Source organism: Hypanus sabinus, chromosome 9, assembly GCF_030144855.1.
Source record: "Hypanus sabinus isolate sHypSab1 chromosome 9, sHypSab1.hap1, whole genome shotgun sequence".
Lineage (NCBI taxonomy): Eukaryota > Metazoa > Chordata > Chondrichthyes > Myliobatiformes > Dasyatidae > Hypanus > Hypanus sabinus.
Window position 1 is genome coordinate 2,375,599 of NC_082714.1, and position 19,877 is coordinate 2,395,475.

Genomic DNA, 19,877 nt, shown 5'->3' on the forward strand with positions numbered 1-19,877 from the left:
GCCCAGCAGCGTCTCTACTTTCTGCAAAGGCTGAGAAAAGTCCATCTCCCACCCCCCCTCCACCCTCATCACATTCTACAGGGGTTGTATTGAGAGCATCCTGAGCAGCCGCATCACTGCCTGGTTCAGAAATTGCACCATCTCGGATCGCAAGACCCCGCAGCGGATAGTGAGGCCAGCTGAGAAGATCATCGGGGTCTCTCTTCCCGCCATTACAGACATTTACAACACACACTGCATCCACAAAGCAAACAGCATAATGAAGGACCCCACGCACCCCTCATACAAACTCTTCTCCCTCCTGCCGTCTGGCAAAAGGCACTGAAGCATTCGGGCTCTCACAACCAGACTGTGTAACAGTTTCTTCCCCCAAGCCATCAGACTCCTCAATACACAGAACCTAGATTGACACCAACTGACTGCCCTCTACTGTACCTATTGTCTTTATTGTACTGCCTGCACTGTTTTGTGCACTTTATGCAGTCCTGTGTAGGTCTTTAGTCTAGTGTAGTTTTTGTGTTGTTTTATGTAGTTTCACTGTAGTTTTTGTATTGTTTCATGTAACACCATGGTCCTGAAAAACGTTGTCTCATTTTTACTGTGTACTGTACCAGCAGTTATGGTCGAAATGACAATAAAAAGTGACTTGACTTGACTTGACTTGACTAGTGAATCTGTGGAATTCATTGCCACAGGTAGCTGTGGAGGAGAAGTCATTGAGTATATTTAAAACAGAGCTGATAGATTCTTGATTAGTTAGGGCACAAAGGGATACAGGGGGAAGGCAGGAGATTGGAGCTGAGAGGGAAATGGAACAGCCATGATGAAACGGCAGAGCTAACTCAATGGGCCCAATGGCCTAATTCTGCTCCTATACATATCTTATGGTCTTATATTGCAGTACTGTGCAAAAGTCTAGGTTCATGTATGTGTCTAAGACCTTTGCACATAACTGTACTTCAGCTGATATTTTCCGTGTGTGCAAAACCCAGAGAGTCAAGAATGTTGGTTCATGGATGTTGAAGTACACTGGTGTTGGTTGTTGAGGGTTCATGGTGCAGTAATTGTGGTGAACTACATATACCTGTCTGGACACGCCCCCCTCCCCCCTGCTGACTGCTCCTGTGGCTCCTCCCACAGACCCTGGTATAAAGGCGATTGGGGCCTGAGCCCTGCCCTCAGTCTCCAGGATGTAGTATGGTGGTCAATCACTGCTTGTTCTTTCTTCCAGTCAATAAAAGCCAATATCTCGCCTCATGTCTCGGAGAGTTATTGATGGTGCATCAGTAATAGAAGAGCTCATAGTGGATTGGATGATATACCCACCCACTGTATTGCTAATGCATAAATGACGTTCAACATTGTGCTCTTCCCAGATCCGAGTGCACGGCCTCTCCTGAAGTACCTGTCTCCCTCTCTGAGGTCGGGGATCTCTGTGGCTGGTAAGTATAACCACCATGGGCTAGAGGCTTGATAACAGGAATTATCTCTGGCGAAAAGAACAGATGCATATCACTGACTGTGCCTTAAAATGCCCGCATCACTGCTGGAATACCTCACCAATTTATTCAGAGTGAACATCTCACTGGCACCACTACTCATTTACACTTTCCTCCCATAGTCCAAAGACTTATGGGTTAGTTGGTGGAGGATGAACATGTGGCTGAGGATCTGGTGTAGGGGGCAGGGTTTCAGATTTCAGGTTCATTGGGAACTCTTCTGGGGCAGGTGGGACCTGTACAAGAGAGACGGGTTACACTTGAACTACAAGGGGACCAATATCTTTGCAGGGAGGTTTGTTAGTGCTATTGCGGTGGGGGTGGGGGTGGGGTTTAAACTAGATATGCAGGGGGATGGGAACCAGAGTGACAGAGCAGATAGTGGAGCAGGGGTGAAAATAAGTGATGTTAAAAGTTCATGCAAAGTCACAAATAGAAGGCTTGTGTGTGGTGGTAATAATCTTCTGAAGTGTGTCTATTTCAATGTGAGAGTATTGTGGGGAAGGCTGACGAGCTGAGGGCCTGGATTGACAAGTGGAATTATCACATTATAGCCAGTAGTGAAACTTGGCTACAGGAGGGCCAGGACCGGCAGCTTAATGTTCCAGGGTTCCAATGTTTCAGACGTGATAGAGGCAGAGGGATGAAGGGTGGGGGGGCTGACATTGCTGGTCAGGGAAAATGTTACAGCACTGCCCAGGCAGGACAGATTAGAGGGCTAGTCTACTGAGGTCATATGGGTGGAGCTGAGGAACAGGAAAGGTATGACCACATTAATGGAGTTGTATTATAGACCACCCAATAGTCGGCGAGAATTGGAGGAGCAAATTTGCAGAGAGGTAGCAGACAACTGCAGGAAACATAAAATTGTGATAGTAGGGCATTTTAATTTTCCACATATTGATTGGGACTCCCATACTGTTAATGGTCTAGATGGGTTAGAATTTGTAAAATGTGTTCAGGAAAGTTTTCTAAATCAATATATAGAGGTACCGACTAGAGAGGATGCAATATTAGATCTCTTGTTAGGTAGATGGAGTTCAATCCGGATAAGTGTGAGGTGTTGCATTTTGGAAGGACAAACCAGAAGACTGAGTACAGGATTAATGGTCAGTTACTTAAGAGTGTGGATGAACAAAGGAACTTTGGGGTTCAAATCCATACATCCCTCAAGGTCGCTGTGCAGGTTGATAGGGTAGCTAAGAAGGCCTATGGGATGCTAGGCTTCATTAACAGGGGGATTGAGTTCAAGAGTAGAGAGATCATGGTGCAACTCTACAAATCTCAGGTGAGACCTCACTTAGAGTATTGTGTTCAGTTCTGGTCACCTCATTATCGGAAGGATGTGGAAGCTATGGAGAGGGTGCAGAGGAGATTTACCAGGATGTTGCCTGGATTGGAGAACAAGTCATATGAAGCAAGGGTAGCAGAGCTGGGACTTTTCTCTTTGGAGCGTAGAAGAATGAGAGGGGACTTATAGAGGTCCACAAGGTTATAAGAGGCATAGATAGGGTGGATAGTCAGTACCTGTTTCCCAGGGCATCAATAGCAAACACCATAGGGCATATGTACAAAAGGAGGGAAGTTTAGGGGAGACATCAGGGGTAAGTTTTTTACACGGAGGGTTGTGAGTGCCTAGAATGACTTGCCAGGGATGGTGGTGGAGGCTAAAACATTAGGGGTTTTGTTGCCATTTTTGTTGTTATTTGCATTTCTTGGTTTTTATTTGTTCAGGGAGTAGGGGAAGGAAGGAGTACAAGCTGGCAGGTGGTAGGTGAAACCCGGGGATGGGGAGGAAGGGGTGAAGTGAGAATCTGGGAGGGGATAGGTGGAGAAGTTAAAGGTCCAATAGGAGAAAAGAGTGGACCATGGAGGAAAGGGAAGCAGGAGGGGCACCAGATGGGCAGGGGTAAGAGTTGAACCAGAATGGGGAATTGAAAAAGAGAGGAGGATAAGGGTGAAATCGCTGGAGGTTAGAAAAATCAATGTTCATGCCATCAGAGACGAAGCAGAGGGAACATGAGGTGTTGCATCTGCCATGCTAGTCACATACCATCCTGTCCTGGAAATACATAGAAACATAAAAAACCTACAGTGCAATACAGGCCCTTTGGCCCACAATGTTGTACCAAACACGTACTTACTTTAGAAATTGCCTCAGGTTACCCATAGCCCTCAGGGAGTAGATCGATAAAGTTTTATTCTAATTTCAATGGTACATTGACAGATAAATACAGATGGCTAAGGACAAGGTAAAATTCATTTCTTTTAATATCAATGGGCTATTAAATCCAATCAAACATAAGAGAATTTTATCCAATTTGGAACAATTTGATTCATACTGGGAAAAATGGTTTAACTACATAATACCTCATAGGCCTGATTTTATTCTCACAAATCAATGAATCTGTTGTAAAAAAAAAAGATCACTCCCTATGGCCCGAAATGTCGTTATTACCTCCTCCCATAGATGCTGTCTGGCCTGCTGAGTTCTGCCAGCATTTCGTGTTTTTTTATTTCTTTCCTTTTGCTTGTTTTTTCTTTCCACTCTTTTACCTCAGATAAATACTTTGTGGAGATTTGTGATATATATGTACAATGTCTGAAATACATCTTATGGAAATGTTTGTTTGATGATGAACTTCAATAAAAAATAAATTACAAAAAAAATAAAACATTAGGGGTACTTAAGAGCCTAATTTAAGGGGTATTTAAGGACATGCACATGGATGAAAGAAAAATGGTTATGGGGTAGTGTGGGTTTAGTACTTTTTTTTAGGGATTATGTGGGTCGGCACAACATGGAGGGCTGAAGGGCCTGTACTGTGCTGTAGTGTTCTGTGGTTCTATGGAAACGAGTTAGGACAGGTGACGGAAGGAAGTGTGTGTAAGGGAACACTTTGGTTCCAGTGATCATAACACCATTAGTTTCAACTTGATCATGGATAAAGATAGATCTGGTCCTTGGATTGATGTTCTAAACTGGAAAAAAGCTGAATTTGAAGAAATGAGAAACGATCTGGAAGTGTGGATTGAGACAGGTTGTTCTCTGGCAAGGATGTGATTGGTAAGTGGGAGGCCTTCAAAGGAGAAATTTAGAGAGTGCAGAGTTTGTATGTTCCTGTTAGGATTAAAGGCAAAGTGAATAAGGATAAGGGACCTTGGTTCTCTAGGGATATTGGAACTCTGATAAAGAAGAAGAGAGAGATGTATGGCATGTAGAAGAAACAGAGAGAGGAGTATAAAAAGTGCAAAAAAATACTTAAGAAAGAAATCAGGAGGGCTAAAAGAAGACATGAGGTTGCTTTGGTAGTCAAGGTGAAGGATAATCCAAAGAGCTTCTACAGGTATATTAAGGGCAAAAGGATAGTAAAGGATAAAATTGGTTCTCTTGAAGATCAGAGTGGTCGGCTATGCATGGAACCAAAAGAAATGGGGGAGATATTAAATGGTTTTTTTGTGTATGTATTTGCTAAGGAAACTGGCATGGAGTCAATGGAAATAATGCAAACCAGTAGTGAGGTCATGGAACCTATACAGATTGAAGAGGAGGAGGTGCTTGCTATCTTGAGGCAAATCAGAGTAGATAAATCCCCAGGACCTGACAATCCCTAGGACCTTGAAGGAGACTAGTGTTGAAATTGCAGGGGCCCTGGCAGATATACTTAAAATGTCATTATCTATGGGTGAGGTGCCGGAGGATTGCTGGATAGCTCATGTTGTTCCGTTGTTTAAAAAAGGCTCCAAAAGTAGGCTGGTAAGTTTGACGTCGGTAGTAGGTAACTTATTGGAAAGAGTACTAAGAGATAGGATCTACAAGTCTTTGGATAGACAGGGACTTATTAGGGAGAGTCAACATGGTTTTGTGCATGGTAGGTCATGTTTAACAAATCTATTAGAGTTTTCTGAGGAGGTTACCAGGAAAGTAGATGAAGGGAAGGCAGTGGATGTTCTCTACATGGACTTCAGTAAGTGCTTTGACAAGGTCCCGCATGGGAGGTTAGTTAGGAAGATTCAGTCGCGAGGTATACATGGTGACGTAGTAAATTGGATTAGACATTAGCTCAATGGGAGATTGCTTCTCTGAGTGGAGGCCTGTGACTAGTGGTGTGCCACAGGGATCAGTGCTGGGTCCATTGTTATTTGTCATCTATATCAATGATCTGGATGATAATGTGGTAAATTGGATCAGTAAATTTGCCGATGATACAAAGATTGGAGGTGTAGTGGACAGTGAGGAAGGTTTGCAAAGCTTGCAGAGGGATTTGGACCAGCTGGAGAAATGGGCTGAAAATGGCAGATGGAGTTTAATACAGACAAGTGTGAGGTATTGCACTTTGGAAGGACAAAACAAGATAGAACATACAAGGTAAATGAGAGGGCACTGAGGAGTGCAATAGAACAGAGAGATCTGGGAATACAGATACATAATTCCCTAAAAGTGGCGTCACAGGTAGATAGGGTAGTAAAGAGAGCTTTTGGTACATTGGCCTTTATAAATCAAAGTATTGTGTATAAGAGTAGGAATGTTATGGTGAGGGTGTATAAGGCATTGGTGAGACCAAATTTGGAGTATTGTGTGCAGTTTTGGTCACCTAATTACAGGAAAGATATTAATAAGGTTGAAAGACTGCAGAGAAGGTTTACAAGGATGTTGCCGGGACTTGAGAAACTGAGTTACAGAGAAAGGTTGAATAGGTTAGGACTTTGTTCCCTGGAGCGTAGGAGAATCAGGGGTGATTTGATAGAGGTGTATAAAATTATGATGGGTATAGATAGAGTGAATGCAAGCAGGCTTTTTCCACTGAGGCTAGGGGAGAAAAAAACCAGAGGACATGGATTAAGGGTGAAGGGGGAAAAGTTTAAAGGGAACATTAGTGGGAACTTCTTCACGCAGAGAGTGGTGGGAGTGTGGAATGAGCTGCCAGATGAAGTGGTAAATGCAGGCTCTCTTTTAACATTTAAGAAATACTTGGACAGGTACATGGATGAGAGGTGTATGGAGGGATATGGTCCAGGTACAGGTCAGTGGGACTAGGCAGAAAAATGGTTCGGCACAGCCAAGAAGGGCCAAAAGGCCTGTTTCTGTGCTGTAATGTTCTATCGTTAGTTAGTCACACAGGTGTAATTGGGTAGCTTTCAGGCTTGTTGGGCCTGTTACCGTACTCGATCTCTAAATAAATAAATAAGACAGCAGTGTCTGCAGCCCCTGTGTGTCCAGCAGACCTATCACTGTCCTGCATTCTGTTTCAGGTACTGAAACACAAACTGACAACATGGAATCCATCTTCAGCTTCATGCTTCTTGGTAAGTGCCGAGTGTTTATATTTCTTGCTTTCATATTCAACACACCATTCAATTCACGTGCACAGATAAGAAATAGTAACAGTGGACCATATTGCTGTAAGGTCATAGTTGATCTGATCTTGACTCTACTTCCAGCTTCTGGCCTGTTCTTCATAACCCTTGCCCTTTACGGTCCACACATCTGGGTCTCATTCTGGGACTATTCACTGTCACAGATTGCACAGCTTTCTAGAGTAAAGAACTACAATGGTTCACAATGATCCAAGAGAAATTCCTCCTTTACCCTATGAGGTGAAATATCCTCTCCATCTTTACCCTGTCAGCTTCTTCAAAATAATAAATTAATACGATCACCTCTCATAGCATTATAGAGCACAGATACAGCCCTTCAGCCCAATCTTATTCTTCTAATAAGTGTAGTGGGAAAATGAGCTATCCATCCCGAGAATCAACCTGGTGAATCTTCTTTGGATTATATCTAGTGCAAGTAATTCCCTTCCTGAACAAATTTACCTATTCTATGAGCAATCTAATCCTTCCCTCCCACATGGTCCTCCATTTTTCTATCATCACAGTGCCTATCTAAGAGTTTCTTAAATGTTCCTAACATATCTGCCTCTACCACTATCCCCTGCAGGATATTCCATGCACCCACCACTCTGTATAAAATAAAAACTACCTTTGCCTTCCCCTTTATGTTTTTTCCAATTACCTTAAAGCTATGCCCCCTATTCTACACTATCTCTACCTCTCACAATTGTATAGATTTCCATCAGGTCTCCCCCTCAGCTTCCAATGTTCCGGAGAAAACAACCCAAATTTTTCCAATCTCTCCTTATAGCTAAAATTCTCCAGTCATCCTGGTCAATATCTTCTGCACCCTGTCCACAGTCTTCACATCCCTTCTGTACTTGGTGACTCGAATTGCACACAACACTCCATGCATGAGCCAAACTTTTATACGGATGCAACATGACCTCCTGACTTTTGTACACAATGCAGTGCACATACTTTAACACTATCTATACTTGAGTTACCAACTTCAGGGAGCTGTGAACTTATGTACCAAACTCTTGTCTATCCAAGACCAACTTCAACTTCTCAGCTCATGAGGTGCCACAACTGTATTTGGTTACACGTCCATGATTGTGTTCCATTTTGGTGCAGGATCCCAGCCTCTGTTAACGTTGCTGGTTATCAAACCCTCCACGTGGCAAAGTCATCTCCCCAAGATACTCCGTAGACTTGATCTAGAGCACTTCTGTGTTGTTGGTTTGAAACTTGTCACCTTGGATGTGGAAAAAGCTTCACTCCTCACTCCGTGTAGTGTTCAGCAGGTACATTTAGCTGAGAGAAGTTACTTTTGTGATGGCCTGATTGATAGAAACCTTTGGAGCTTCCCGATGGAATTGCTCCATTTGACCCAACGATGTGGTACAGACTCCTGAAACCATCAGCCAATACAGCAGAGCAACAAGCATTCTGCTGGAAGATTGGCTCAAGTAGCATTTGTGGGGGAATGGAATGGTTGATGGATTGAAACCTTGCATCACTCCAGATTCTAGTATCTGCAGCCTTTGTGTCTCCACCCGTAAAGGAATGAATCCAGTACATTCAGCCCTCAGTTGTTCCCTTGTATGTATTTATTGAGATACAGCACAGAATAGGCCCTTCTGGCCCTATGTTGAATCTTGGTTGTGATGTCTGTCAGTCAACCTACCAATGTACAATGTCCTGTGTATGTTACTCAAAATGGCTTCTTTGGTTTGTTACGAGCAGGAATGCTTCTTTGTCGGATAAGTGTTTCTCTCGCCATTGTTTCGCTTTAGAATGGCTGATATGGTAATTGTATTCATTTGCTAATCAATGGGGAATGTTATTGTGTCCTGTGATGCTGGGAACTTGGGGGAGGGGTTTTCGAGGGTTTTGGTGTGAGGGGGAGGCCGAGGAAGACGCCGAGGAAGGTGGACGTGCGCTGGACTGCTCGTAAGACCACCGGGGTGGTCCCAGGTGCGACGGCCGGATGGGTCGATTGGTTCGTTGATTGAGCTCCAACGAGTGCACTAAACAGACTGAACTTTGATAAGTTGGCGCCTTTTGTTTTTTTCCTTATATATATATTGTGTTGCCTACTGCTCTTTTAATTTTAGTAAACGCTTTAAAGTGTATTTCATAACAGTATTTGTTGTGGGTTTGATATTGTTGGTGGGCGCGAGGCATAAACTCGATTCTCACAGCACCTGCGTGTACGGGAGGTGGGTTGGTGAGTTGCTGGAACTCCGTTTCCCCTAGACATATACCAGCCTTTTGGGTAAGTGTTACATTTGTGGGGTGCTCGCCCCAGATTGGATTGTCAGGGGCTGTGGAATCGCGCAGGCAGCAGAGCGGAGATGGACAGAGATAAGATTTTTTGTTGGTGCCAGTTTGAAGGTGTACTGGTGCAGTACGCATGCGTAGTGAGCGGAGTGGATTTTCGAGTTTCGGGAGACGCGATAGTGCGGGGCTTAAGTTCGGTGAAGGGTATTGGGCAGGTAGAATTGGTAGCTAGACGGTGTGGTAAAGAGGTAGAGTCTAGCTGGGTGTTGGTTCGTACGAGTGCTGAAGTCAGGACATTGGAACTGCCGGCAACGGTCAGTGTACCGGGGGAGGAGGGTTCGTGGGGGCTCCACTTCTACAAGGATGAGGCTGAGAAGACATCGGAGGAGGAGCTAGAGCTAGAGGTGGACCCCAGAGAGGTGCTTGGCACTAGTAAAGTGAGGTGGGAGGAGGGAGTCGTGACTAAGCCCCGCTCTCCAGGTAGGGTGGAAGCCTCGGAGCTGGCAGCCGCACTTAACTCCCTGGTGGGGGTGGCTGAGAGGCCACGGCTGAAGCTGGGGGTGTTCTCCGGAGCCAAGCCTACTCCGGACGGGGAGGTGGACTATGAGACCTGGATCAAGCATACGTCTTTGATGTTAGAGGAGTGGCCAGGCTCGGAGGAGGAGAAGAGGCAGCGATTGGTGGGAAGTTTGAGGGGTTTAGCAGCCAAAACCGTCCGGGAGTTGAAAGCTGAGAAGCCTGGGGCCTCAGTGGAGGAATGTATAGAAGCAGTGGATTGGGAGCGGGAGCCATCCTGGGAGAGGAGGGGCGGCAGGCAGCGTGTGCTTTAACTGTGGGAAAGAGGGGCATTTCAGGTGGGACTGTGGAAGGCCAAGGGTGTGCTATAGCTGTGGAGAGGAGGGACACTTTAGGTGGGATTGTGAGAGACAAGGAGTCCCGCGGAGGACAAGCCCCCCTACGACTAAAAAGGGAGAGGTGTTGGGAAACTTAGGAGAGGCTCAGTGAGGGAACGGACTGGAGCATCTGGAGGAACACGTTCCCAGAGATCAGCCGGAAGACCACAGGGTGCTCACGCCTCTATTCTGGATGGGCTGGTAGGACCCCGTGCCAGTGTGGGTCTACGGATAGAGGGAGTTTACGCAAAAGCCATTCTTGATACGGGATCGCAGGTGACCTTATTGTACCGGTCTTTCTACAATCAATATCTAAAGCATTTGCCCGTAACCCCATTTGACACCCTGCAGATTTGGGGTGTAAGCGAGGGTGACAACCCATATGATGGGTACCTATCGGTGAGATTGGAGTTCTCGGAGGGCGATGTGGGAGTGTCGGAAGCTATTGAGACGTTGGTGTTGGTGTGTCCTGACCCGGTGGAAACCGGTGGTGCTGCCCTCCTGGTGGGGACTAACTCCCCCGTTGTGCGACGGCTCCTGGGAGCTTGTAAGGAGAAAGGGGGGGAAGACTTTCTGGAGACCCTCTTGGTGCATCCAGTGTTTCGAGCAGTGTTCGAAGAAGGGGTTGCCTCCCAAGGGCTGGACCCGGAGTGTAAACGAGGGACGGTGTGGTGTACGCAGGCGAGGCCCAAGGTGATCCGACCCGAGGAGGTAACACTAGTGATGGGGACCCCCAGATTCCCAGGAGTGCCGATGGGAGAAGCCATGTTAGTAGACGCCCCAGTCGATCTTGAAGGGGAGACACGATTTCCGGCGGGGACGCTGGTGAGGCCCGAAGTGCAGAGACCAGGGGTGGTACATGCGAGGCGTATAGCTATAAGTGTCAGGAACACCACGGCAAGAGAAATCACCTTTAAGAGGGGAATGCCGCTGGCACATCTGTTCCCGGTGACGGTAATGTCTAGCGCACCAGTGAGGACCCCTAACGGGGAGGGATCGGAGCATCGAAGGGAGCTGACCGCTGAAGCCTTTAACTTCGGGGATTCCCCTGTGTCGCCGGAGTGGAAACACCGGCTAGTGGAGAAGATGCTGAAGATGGAAGCTGTTTTTTCTCGGGGCGAGTTTGATGTTGGCTGCTCCAAAAGCACTCGCCACACCATCCAGGTGACGGAGGACACCCTGTTCCGAGAGAGATCCCGGCGGCCGGCTCCAGCAGATGTTGAGGACGTGCGACAGCACTTGTGCAAGTTGAAGGAGGCCTGAATCATAGCTGAGTCCTGAAGTCCTTATGCGTCCCCAATTGTGGTGGCACGGAAGAAGAATGGGCGAGTGCGCATGTGTGTTGACTACAGGACGTTGAATCAGCGAACTGTCCCTGATCAATATACTGTCCCAAGAGTCGAGGATGCACTGGCCTGCCTGAGCGGTGCGAAGTGGTTCAGTGTGCTGGATTTAAGAAGTGGGTATTACCAGATCCCGATGAGTGCGGCCGATAAAGAGAAGACCGCTTTTATCTGCCCGCTGGGGTTCCTTCAGTTCGAACGAATGCCCCAAGGCATATCGGGAGCCCCAGCCACCTTCCAGAGGCTCATGGAGAGAACTGTGGGGGATATGAATCTGTTAGAGGTGCTGGTGTACCTGGATGATTTGATAGTGTTTGGATCGACTTTGGAGGAACATGAGGAGAGGCTGTTGAAGGTGTTGGGCTGGCTTAATGAAGAAGGGTTGAAGCTTTCCCTGGACAAATGCCAGTTCTGCAAGTCGTCGGTTAACTACATTGGCCATATCATTTCGCGAGAGGGAGTGGCTACTGATCCAACCAAGATAGAGGCTGTGACCACCTGGCCAAGACCTCAGAAAATGGGCACTGTGCGCTCATTTTTGGGGTTCTGTGGGTATTACCGGCGATTTGTGAAAGGATACGCCAAAGTGTGTCACCCGTTGACTCAGCTGTTGTGTGGCTATCCCCCAGTGGGAAAGAAGAGGACGGGGAACCAGAGGCAGGACGCTGGAGGATACTGGAACCCGGTGGAACCTTTTGGCTCGAGATGGGATGATCAATGTGAGGAGGCGTTCCGATCTTTGAAAAGGGCACTGACCCAGGCCCCGGTGTTGGCTTTTGCTGATCCCCAGAAGCCATATGTGCTGCACACGGATGCCAGCCGAGAGGGTCTCGGGGCTGTTCTGTACCAGGAGCATGGCAAAGCATTGAGGCCGGTAGCCTTTGTCAGCCGAAGCTTGTCACCATCGGAGAGAAACTATCCCACTCACAAGTTGGAGTTCCTGGCGCTGAAGTGGGCTGTGGTGGACAAGCTGGGCGATTACCTGTACGGAGCCAAGTTTGAGGTGAGAACGGATAACAATCCTCTCACTTATAATTTGACTTTGGCGAAGCTGGATGCCACAGGACATCGGTGGCTGGCGGCCTTGTCGGTATATGATTTCAGCCTGAGGTACCGCCCCGGAAGCAAGGATGTCGATGCGGATGCGTTGTCTCGTCGGGAGCTGGGGGAACAGGAGAGGGACGAGGAGTGGGAGAGTGTCCCTGCCCCTGGAGTGAAGGTGATGTGTCAGTTTGCTATCACCGTGAAGGCCGAGGGAAGAGGGAGGCTGGAACGAGCCGTGGACCATTTGGGGGTTTTTGACGACGCCATACCCCTAGTTTACTGTGACCTGACCGCACTGGGGACTAAACAGTTGCCGGAACTGAGTCTGGGGGAAGTGGAAACTGCTCAGCAAAATGACCCGGGCATTGGCACAGTGTGGAGAGCAGTCGAAAAGGGGGATGCAGCGTTGGCTGAGCAGGCGAAACACCCATGTGTGCCTCTGTTGTTGAAGGAGTGGTCTCGGTTGAAGTTAAAGAACCAAATCTTGTACCAGGTAACGGCGCCTCTGGACCAACCCCACTGTTGGAAACTGGTCCTGCCGGAGGAGTATCGGCAGGCTGTACTCCAGGCCTTACATGATGATTCTGGACACTTGGGGGTGGAAAAGACCAATGGATTACTCAAAGACCGGTTCTACTGGCCCCGGATGAGGAGGGAAGTCAAAGAATACTGTAGGGGATGCCGTCGTTGCATCCAGAGGAAGACCCTGCCAGCGTCGGCGGCTCCATTGTCACACTTGCAGAGTGCGGGACCTCTGGACTTGGTATGTATGGATTTCCTGTCGATTGAGTCTGACACCAGCAACACCGCGAATGTCTTGGTCATCACTGATCATCACACTCGCTATGCTCAGGCATTTCCCACCAAGGATCAGAAGGCGACGACAGTGGCGAAGGTGTTATGGGAGAAGTATTTTGTGCATTACGGCCTTCCCAGGCGAATCCATAGTGATCAGGGGCGGGACTTTGAGAGCCGCCTTGTCCATGAATTACTGACTATGCTTGGGGTTGAGAAATCCAGGACTACCCCTTATCACCCACAGGGAGATCCTCAGCCAGAAGGGTTCAACAGGACCCTGTTGGATATGCTCGGGATGCTGGAGATTGGGCAGAAAAGCAGGTGGAGTCGTCATATTGGACAATTGGTTCACTGTTACAATTGTACTCGCAATGATGCTACAGGGTATTCGCCCTATTATCTGATGTTCGGGCGGGAAGCGAGGTTGCCCATTGACGTGTGTTTTTGGGGGTGGAGTGGGTGAATTACCCGGGAAGTCCCATCTAAAGTACGTGTCCAACATGAAGAGGGAGTTACAACGGGCGTACGAGTTGGCCGAGGCGGCGGCTACCAAACAAAATCAGAGGAATAACACGCTGTATGATCGAAAGGTGAAGTTTGTCCAATTATTGCCGGGCGACCGGGTCCTTTTACGGAATTTGGGACTCCCTGGTAAGCACAAGTTGGCAGATCGATGGGCGGCCAACCCCTAAGTAATAGAGAGCCAGATGCCGAACCTGCCAGTTTACCGGGTGAAGCCTGAGGATGGGAAAGGGCCTATCAAGGTACTCCATAGGAATCACCTGCTGCCACTGGGTCAAGCGGTGCTGGTGGATAATGAGCCCGAGTGGGAGGTTACGCCTAGTACAAGGACTCTGCGAGGGCGCGGAGAAAGGGAAGAGCCCGCTGCTGAAGAGTGGGGACGGGTCCCTCACCTGGGAATGGCTACCGATTCGGAAGAGGACGACTCAGATGAGTGGGCCCTGTTCCCATTCGCTGGTGCTCCAGTACCAGAAGAGGAGGCTCCTGGCCCTTCCCATACTGAATTGGGTGAGAGGAGGGAAGGTCTTGAGGTTCAGATGGAGAGGCAGCCAACATTGGTGGGAGAGAGGGTGGAACCCGAGCGTGAGCGGAGAGATCTCAAGTGAGGGAGGACCCCTGTGAGGAAGGGGGTGCGGGTCTGTCAGGTAGACCTGGGGTGTCCGAGACAGTGGGTTCGCAGGTGACGAGGGAGCCCAGTGGGGCAGAAGGGGTATGGAGATCTCAGAGGATTAGGCACCCCCCGGAGCGGTTGACATATGTGGTACCGGGAGAACCGAGTGTGATTTCTACTGCTCTGGGTAGTTATGTCACTGCTTTCTGCACCTGGGTTGGGTTTTGTGTGTTGCAAGAAGCTTTGGGGAACTCTAGTAATGCCATGAGGGCATGACATTTGCTGGTGGGGAGAGAATGTACAATGTCCTGTGTATGTTACTCAAAATGGCTTCTTTGGTTTGTTACGAGCAGGAATGCTTCTTTGTCGGATAAGTGTTTCTCTCACCGTTGTTTCGCTTTAGAATGGCTGATATGGTAATTGTATTCATTTGTTAATCAATGGGGAATGTTATTGTGTCCTGTGATGCTGGGAACTTGGGGGAGGGGTTTTCGCGGGTTTTTGGTGTGAGGGGAGTTGGGAGGAAGACGCCGAGGAAGGTGGACGTGCGCTGGACTGCTCGTAAGACCACCGGGGTGGTCCCAGGTGCGACGGCCGGATGGGTCGATTGGTTCGTTGATTGAGCTCCGAGTGCACTAAACAGATTGAACTTTGATAAGTTGACGCCTTTTGTTTTTTTCCTTATATATATATATATGTATAGTATTGCCTACTGCTCTTTTAATTTTAGTAACTCTTTAAAGTGTATTTCATAACGGTATTTGTTGTGGGTTTGATACTGTTGGCGGGCGCGAGGCAGAAACTCAATTCTCACAGCACCTGCATGTACGGGAGGTGGGTTGGTGAGTTGCTGGAACTCCATTTCCCCTAGACATATACCAGCCTTTTGGGTAAGTGTTACACCAATAATGAGGAATGATGGGGTGTCATGTCACCTAATGTGGGGGAGATTCTCAAAACTGTAATTTGTAAAGCCACAACCACTGTTCTGTTCTCTGTGTCTTTGCTTTATTGTATGTCTGTATCAGCAAACCCAGATTTATATATTTATTTATTTAGAGACACGGCGTGGAATAGGCACTAATGGCCCAATGAGTCGCACCACCCAGAAACCCCTGACCATCTCAAGCTCCTACCCCTCGAGCTGTAATAGTATCGCGCTAACTACTACGCTGCCATAATGCCCTTTGAAGAGATCTTGGGAGACTCTGCTGCCCATCTCCACTCATCAGAACATGCTGCCTTCCCAGAGTCTTCCCCAGGCTTTTGGCATTTTGTGGTTCTTCTTGATATCTCAGATCCTCTCGCTGACCTTCCACACTTCATTCCTGCTCCTATTTTCTGACAGGAGTGTGGGGTTAGTGATGGTAGTTTGAGGTTGGGGGTGGCTCTCCAGTGAACTGTGCTGAACAGTTGCTGGTACTTATTATCACAGGCAGTAAAATGGTTCCTCCAACCCTTCCTGTTCTCTGCCGATGAGGTGTGAGTACTGGGCAGGTCAATGCTTTCCTATTATTGGATGGGATCTTCCATGTCCTTTGGACTGAAGGGCTGTGGACCAGTCTTGATGAAGGGTCTCAGCCTGAAACATGGACTGTTTACTCTTTTCCATAGATGCTGCCTGGCCTGCTGAGTTCCTCCAACATTTTGAGTTTGTTGCTTGGATTTCAGCATCTGCAGATTTGCCCTTGTTTGTGATCAGAATCAAGTTTAATATCACTGGCATATGTAGTGAAATTTGTTTTGCGGCAGCAGTACATTACAAAACGTAATAATAAAACTATAAATTACAGTAAGAAATATATATATACATTACTTATTTAACATATATATAAATTAAATAAGTAATGCAAAAAATAGTGAGGTAGTGTTCGTGGGTTCATTGTATGGGTTGTAGGTCAGTTGATCTCATGGGTGTAATTGGGTTGTGTGGGCCAGAAGGGACCTATACACACTGTAGAGTGTAGCACTCCTTCAGTACTGTCCTAGTGTGAGGGAAAATTGAGCCAGAGAAAAAAATACATTCAACTGCAACAACAGATAATTAGTGTATAATACCTGTCGGTTGGTTGGAATTTCAAGCCTGTAAACTGATCATGCAGAATATTATGACGACTGCTCCATGGCTCAATACTGTCACCTGCTGGCTGCTGTTTCAGAATCAGAATCCATTAAGATACAGGAGCAAAATTAGACCATTTCATCGTGGCTGATCTAATTTTACTCCTGCCTTCCCCTCTATATCCCTTCAAGCCCTGACCAATCAAGAATCTATCAACCTCTGCCTTAAATATACATAAAAAACTTGGTCTCCACAGCTGCCTGTGGCAAAGAACTCCACAGATTCGCCACTCACCGGCTAAAGAAATTCCTCCTCAGCTGCATTCTTAAAGTGCCCCTCTAATCTGAGCCTGTGTCAGATAAGGGACCCAGACCTGCTCACAGTACTCCAAGTGAGGCCTCACCATTACAGCCTTACTTTTATATTCGAGTCCTCTTCAAATAAATGCTAACATTGTATTTGCATTCCTCACCACAGACTCAACCTGCAAATTAACTTTTAGGAAATCCTGCACAAGGACTCCCAAGTTCCTTTGTACTTCAGTTTTTTGTATTTTCTCTCTATTTAGAAAACAGTCATCCTTTTAATTTCTTCCACCAAAGTGCATGACCATACACTTCCCAACACTGAATTCCATCTGGCATTTCTTTGCCTATTCTTCTAATCTAAGTCCTTCTGTAGCCTCTCCACTTCCTCAAAACTACCTGGCCCTCCACCTATCTTCATATCGTCTGCAAACTTTTCGACAAAGGCATCAATTCCATCATCCAAATCATTGGTATGTAACTCACAAAGAATTTGTCCGAACACACACCCCTGTAGAACACCACTAGTTACCGGCAGCCAGTCAGAAAAGTCTCCCTTTATTTCCACTATTTGCTTCCTGCCAATCAGCCACAACTTTGTCTATGCTAAAATCTTCCTTGTAATATCATTAGCTTGTAGCTTATTAAGCAGCCTCATCAACCGATTCTCTTTTGTCGATCCTGCTTGTTATTTCTTCAAAGAATTCCAACAGATCTGTCATGCAAGAATTTCCCTTGAGGAAACCATGCTGACTATGGCCTATTTTATCATGTGCCTCCAAGTACCCTGACACCTCATCCTTAATAATTGACTCCAACATCTTCCCAACCACTGAGGTCAGAATAACCCACATATACTGTAGTTTCTTCTGCCTCTCTCCCTTCTCAAAGGTTTTTTCCTTCCGCTAGCCTGCAGGTCACCCCCTTGAGCATGGTGTAGCACCTGCTTAGCAACCCGATCAGAGTCATGTGAAGCCAAGTTAGCAGGTGGAGGATGGTTATATGAGCAGCTGGTGTACATCAGATGTCCTGGTTATGCGACCACTGATGCCAGGCAGTCAATCTCTGAAGGGTATTGATAATGGCAGGGGTCACCCATCTTGTAAAAACATTGCCCAGAAGAAGGCAATGGCAAACCACTTATGTAGGAAAAAAAAACATAAGTTCTAACTATAAATATAATAGCACAAAAAAGAGTAACAAAATATTGAGGTACTGTTCATGGACCATTCAGAAATCTGATTTTGGAAGTGAAGTAGCTGTTCTTAAAATGTTGAGTGTGTGTCTTCAGGCTCCTGTACCTCCTCCATGATGGTAGTAATGAGAAGAGGGCACATCCAAGATTGTGAGGGTCCATAATGATGAATGCCACATTCTTGAGGCATTTCCTTTTGAAGGTGTCCTTGAAGGTGGGGAGGCTAGTGCTCATGATGGAGCTAGCAGAGATAACACTCCTCTGCATGTTTTTCCAATCCTGTACGTTGAAGCCTCCATATCAGGCAGTAATGCAACAGTCAGAATGCTCTGCACAGTACATCTGTGTATATTTGCTTCACAAAAGTGGAGGCTGATATGGGAAGGATGGGGTAGGTTGAAAGGTTGGCGCAACGTTGTAGACCAAAGAGTCTGTACCATGCTGTGCTGTTCTATATTCTTTGGTGACATACCAAATCTCTTCAAATTCCTGATGAAATATAGGCACTATCCATTGTTCAATACAAGGTTAATGATCTGCTATAAAAGGCAATTGGACAAGTACATGGATAGCAATGGTTGAGAGGAATATTGGCCAAAAGTCTGCAGGTGGGACTGGATCAGATGGGGATCTTGGTTGGCATGAACCAGTTGGGCTGAAGGGTCTGTTTCTACAACTCTACAACTCTAACTGAACTGTGTTTCCTTCAGGACCCAGTCCTGGTGAAGTCCAGCATTGACTCCCTCATCTCTGGTCCTTTGGTCATTCTGTGTCTCCAGCGAGATAACGCAGTGAAAAAACTGCTGGACTTGCTCGGCCCTGAAGATCCTCAAGAGGCCAGGAGCCTGGACCAGTTCCTTTGGCGAGGTCACTGGGGTACAGATTTGCTCCACAATGGTTTCTATGGTAAGTCACTGGTTTACCATAACATGTGAGGTGAGAGTTGGCTAAGATGAATTGGATAACATGACATCAGCAGTGAGTTTGAAAGTGCATCAGCAGGGATGAACGATAAAAAAAATTAAATCCCATCTACCACAGATATAGCAGGGGTGACTCTACTGTGGCCAATACAGATACCATTAAATCAGAGGTTTGCAACTTGGGGTCCACGGACGCTTCGGATAATGGTGGGGTGCATGGCATTAAAAAGGTTGGGAACACCTGCACTACTTCTATATGACCGTAAGAGCAGAATTAGGCCATCTGGCCCATCGAGTCTGCTCCACCATTCAATCATGGCTGATCCTTTTTTCTTTAATCTCCTCCTCAACTCCAGTTCCCGGCCTTCTCTCCATAACCTTTGATGCCATGTCCAATCAAGAAATGATCAATCTCTGCCTTAAGTACACCTAACAATCTGGCCTCCACAGCTGCATGTGGCAACAAATTCCACAAGTACACCACTCTTTGGCTAAAGAAATTTCTCCACATCTCTGGTTTGAAAGGGTGCCCCTCTATCCTGAAGCTGTGCACTCTTGTCCTAGACTCTCCCACCATAGGAAACATCCTTTCCACATCTATCTAGGCCTTTCAACATTCAAAAGGTTTCAATGAGATCCCCCTGCCCCACCTCATCCTGAATTCCAGCGAGTACAGACCCAGAGCTGTTAAATTTCCTCGTATAACCCTTTCACTCCTGAAGTAATCCATGTGTACCTCCTCTGGACCCTCTCCAATGCCAGCACATTTTTTCTAAGATGAAGGGCACAAAACTGTTCACAATACTCAAGGTAAGGCCTCACCAGTGCCTTGTAAAGCCTCAGCATCACATCCTTGCTCTTATATTCTAAAACTCTTGAAATGAATGTTAACATTGCATTTGCCTTCCTCACCACCAACACAACCTGCAAGTTAACTTTCAGGGTGTTCTGCACAAGGACTCCCAAGTCCCTCTGCATCTCAGATTTTCTCCGTTTAGAAAACAGTCCACATATTTATTTCGACTTCCAAAGTGCATGAACATGCATTTTCCAACATTGT

The 19,877-nt window shown here is 46.8% G+C and overlaps 1 protein-coding gene across 3 annotated transcripts in view; it reads left to right on the forward strand.

The window, feature by feature from the left end:
* Positions 1-19,877, forward strand: part of LOC132398994 (dynein axonemal assembly factor 8) — a 181,029-nt gene that overhangs the window by 128,728 nt on the left and 32,424 nt on the right. For all 3 annotated transcript variants that reach the window (XM_059978835.1, XM_059978834.1, XM_059978837.1), the window contains exons 23-26: positions 1,377-1,442; positions 6,753-6,806; positions 7,974-8,143; positions 18,605-18,800. In XM_059978835.1, the coding sequence (XP_059834818.1) occupies positions 1,377-1,442; positions 6,753-6,806; positions 7,974-8,143; positions 18,605-18,800 (486 nt within the window). The remainder of the gene's footprint in view (positions 1-1,376; positions 1,443-6,752; positions 6,807-7,973; positions 8,144-18,604; positions 18,801-19,877) is intronic.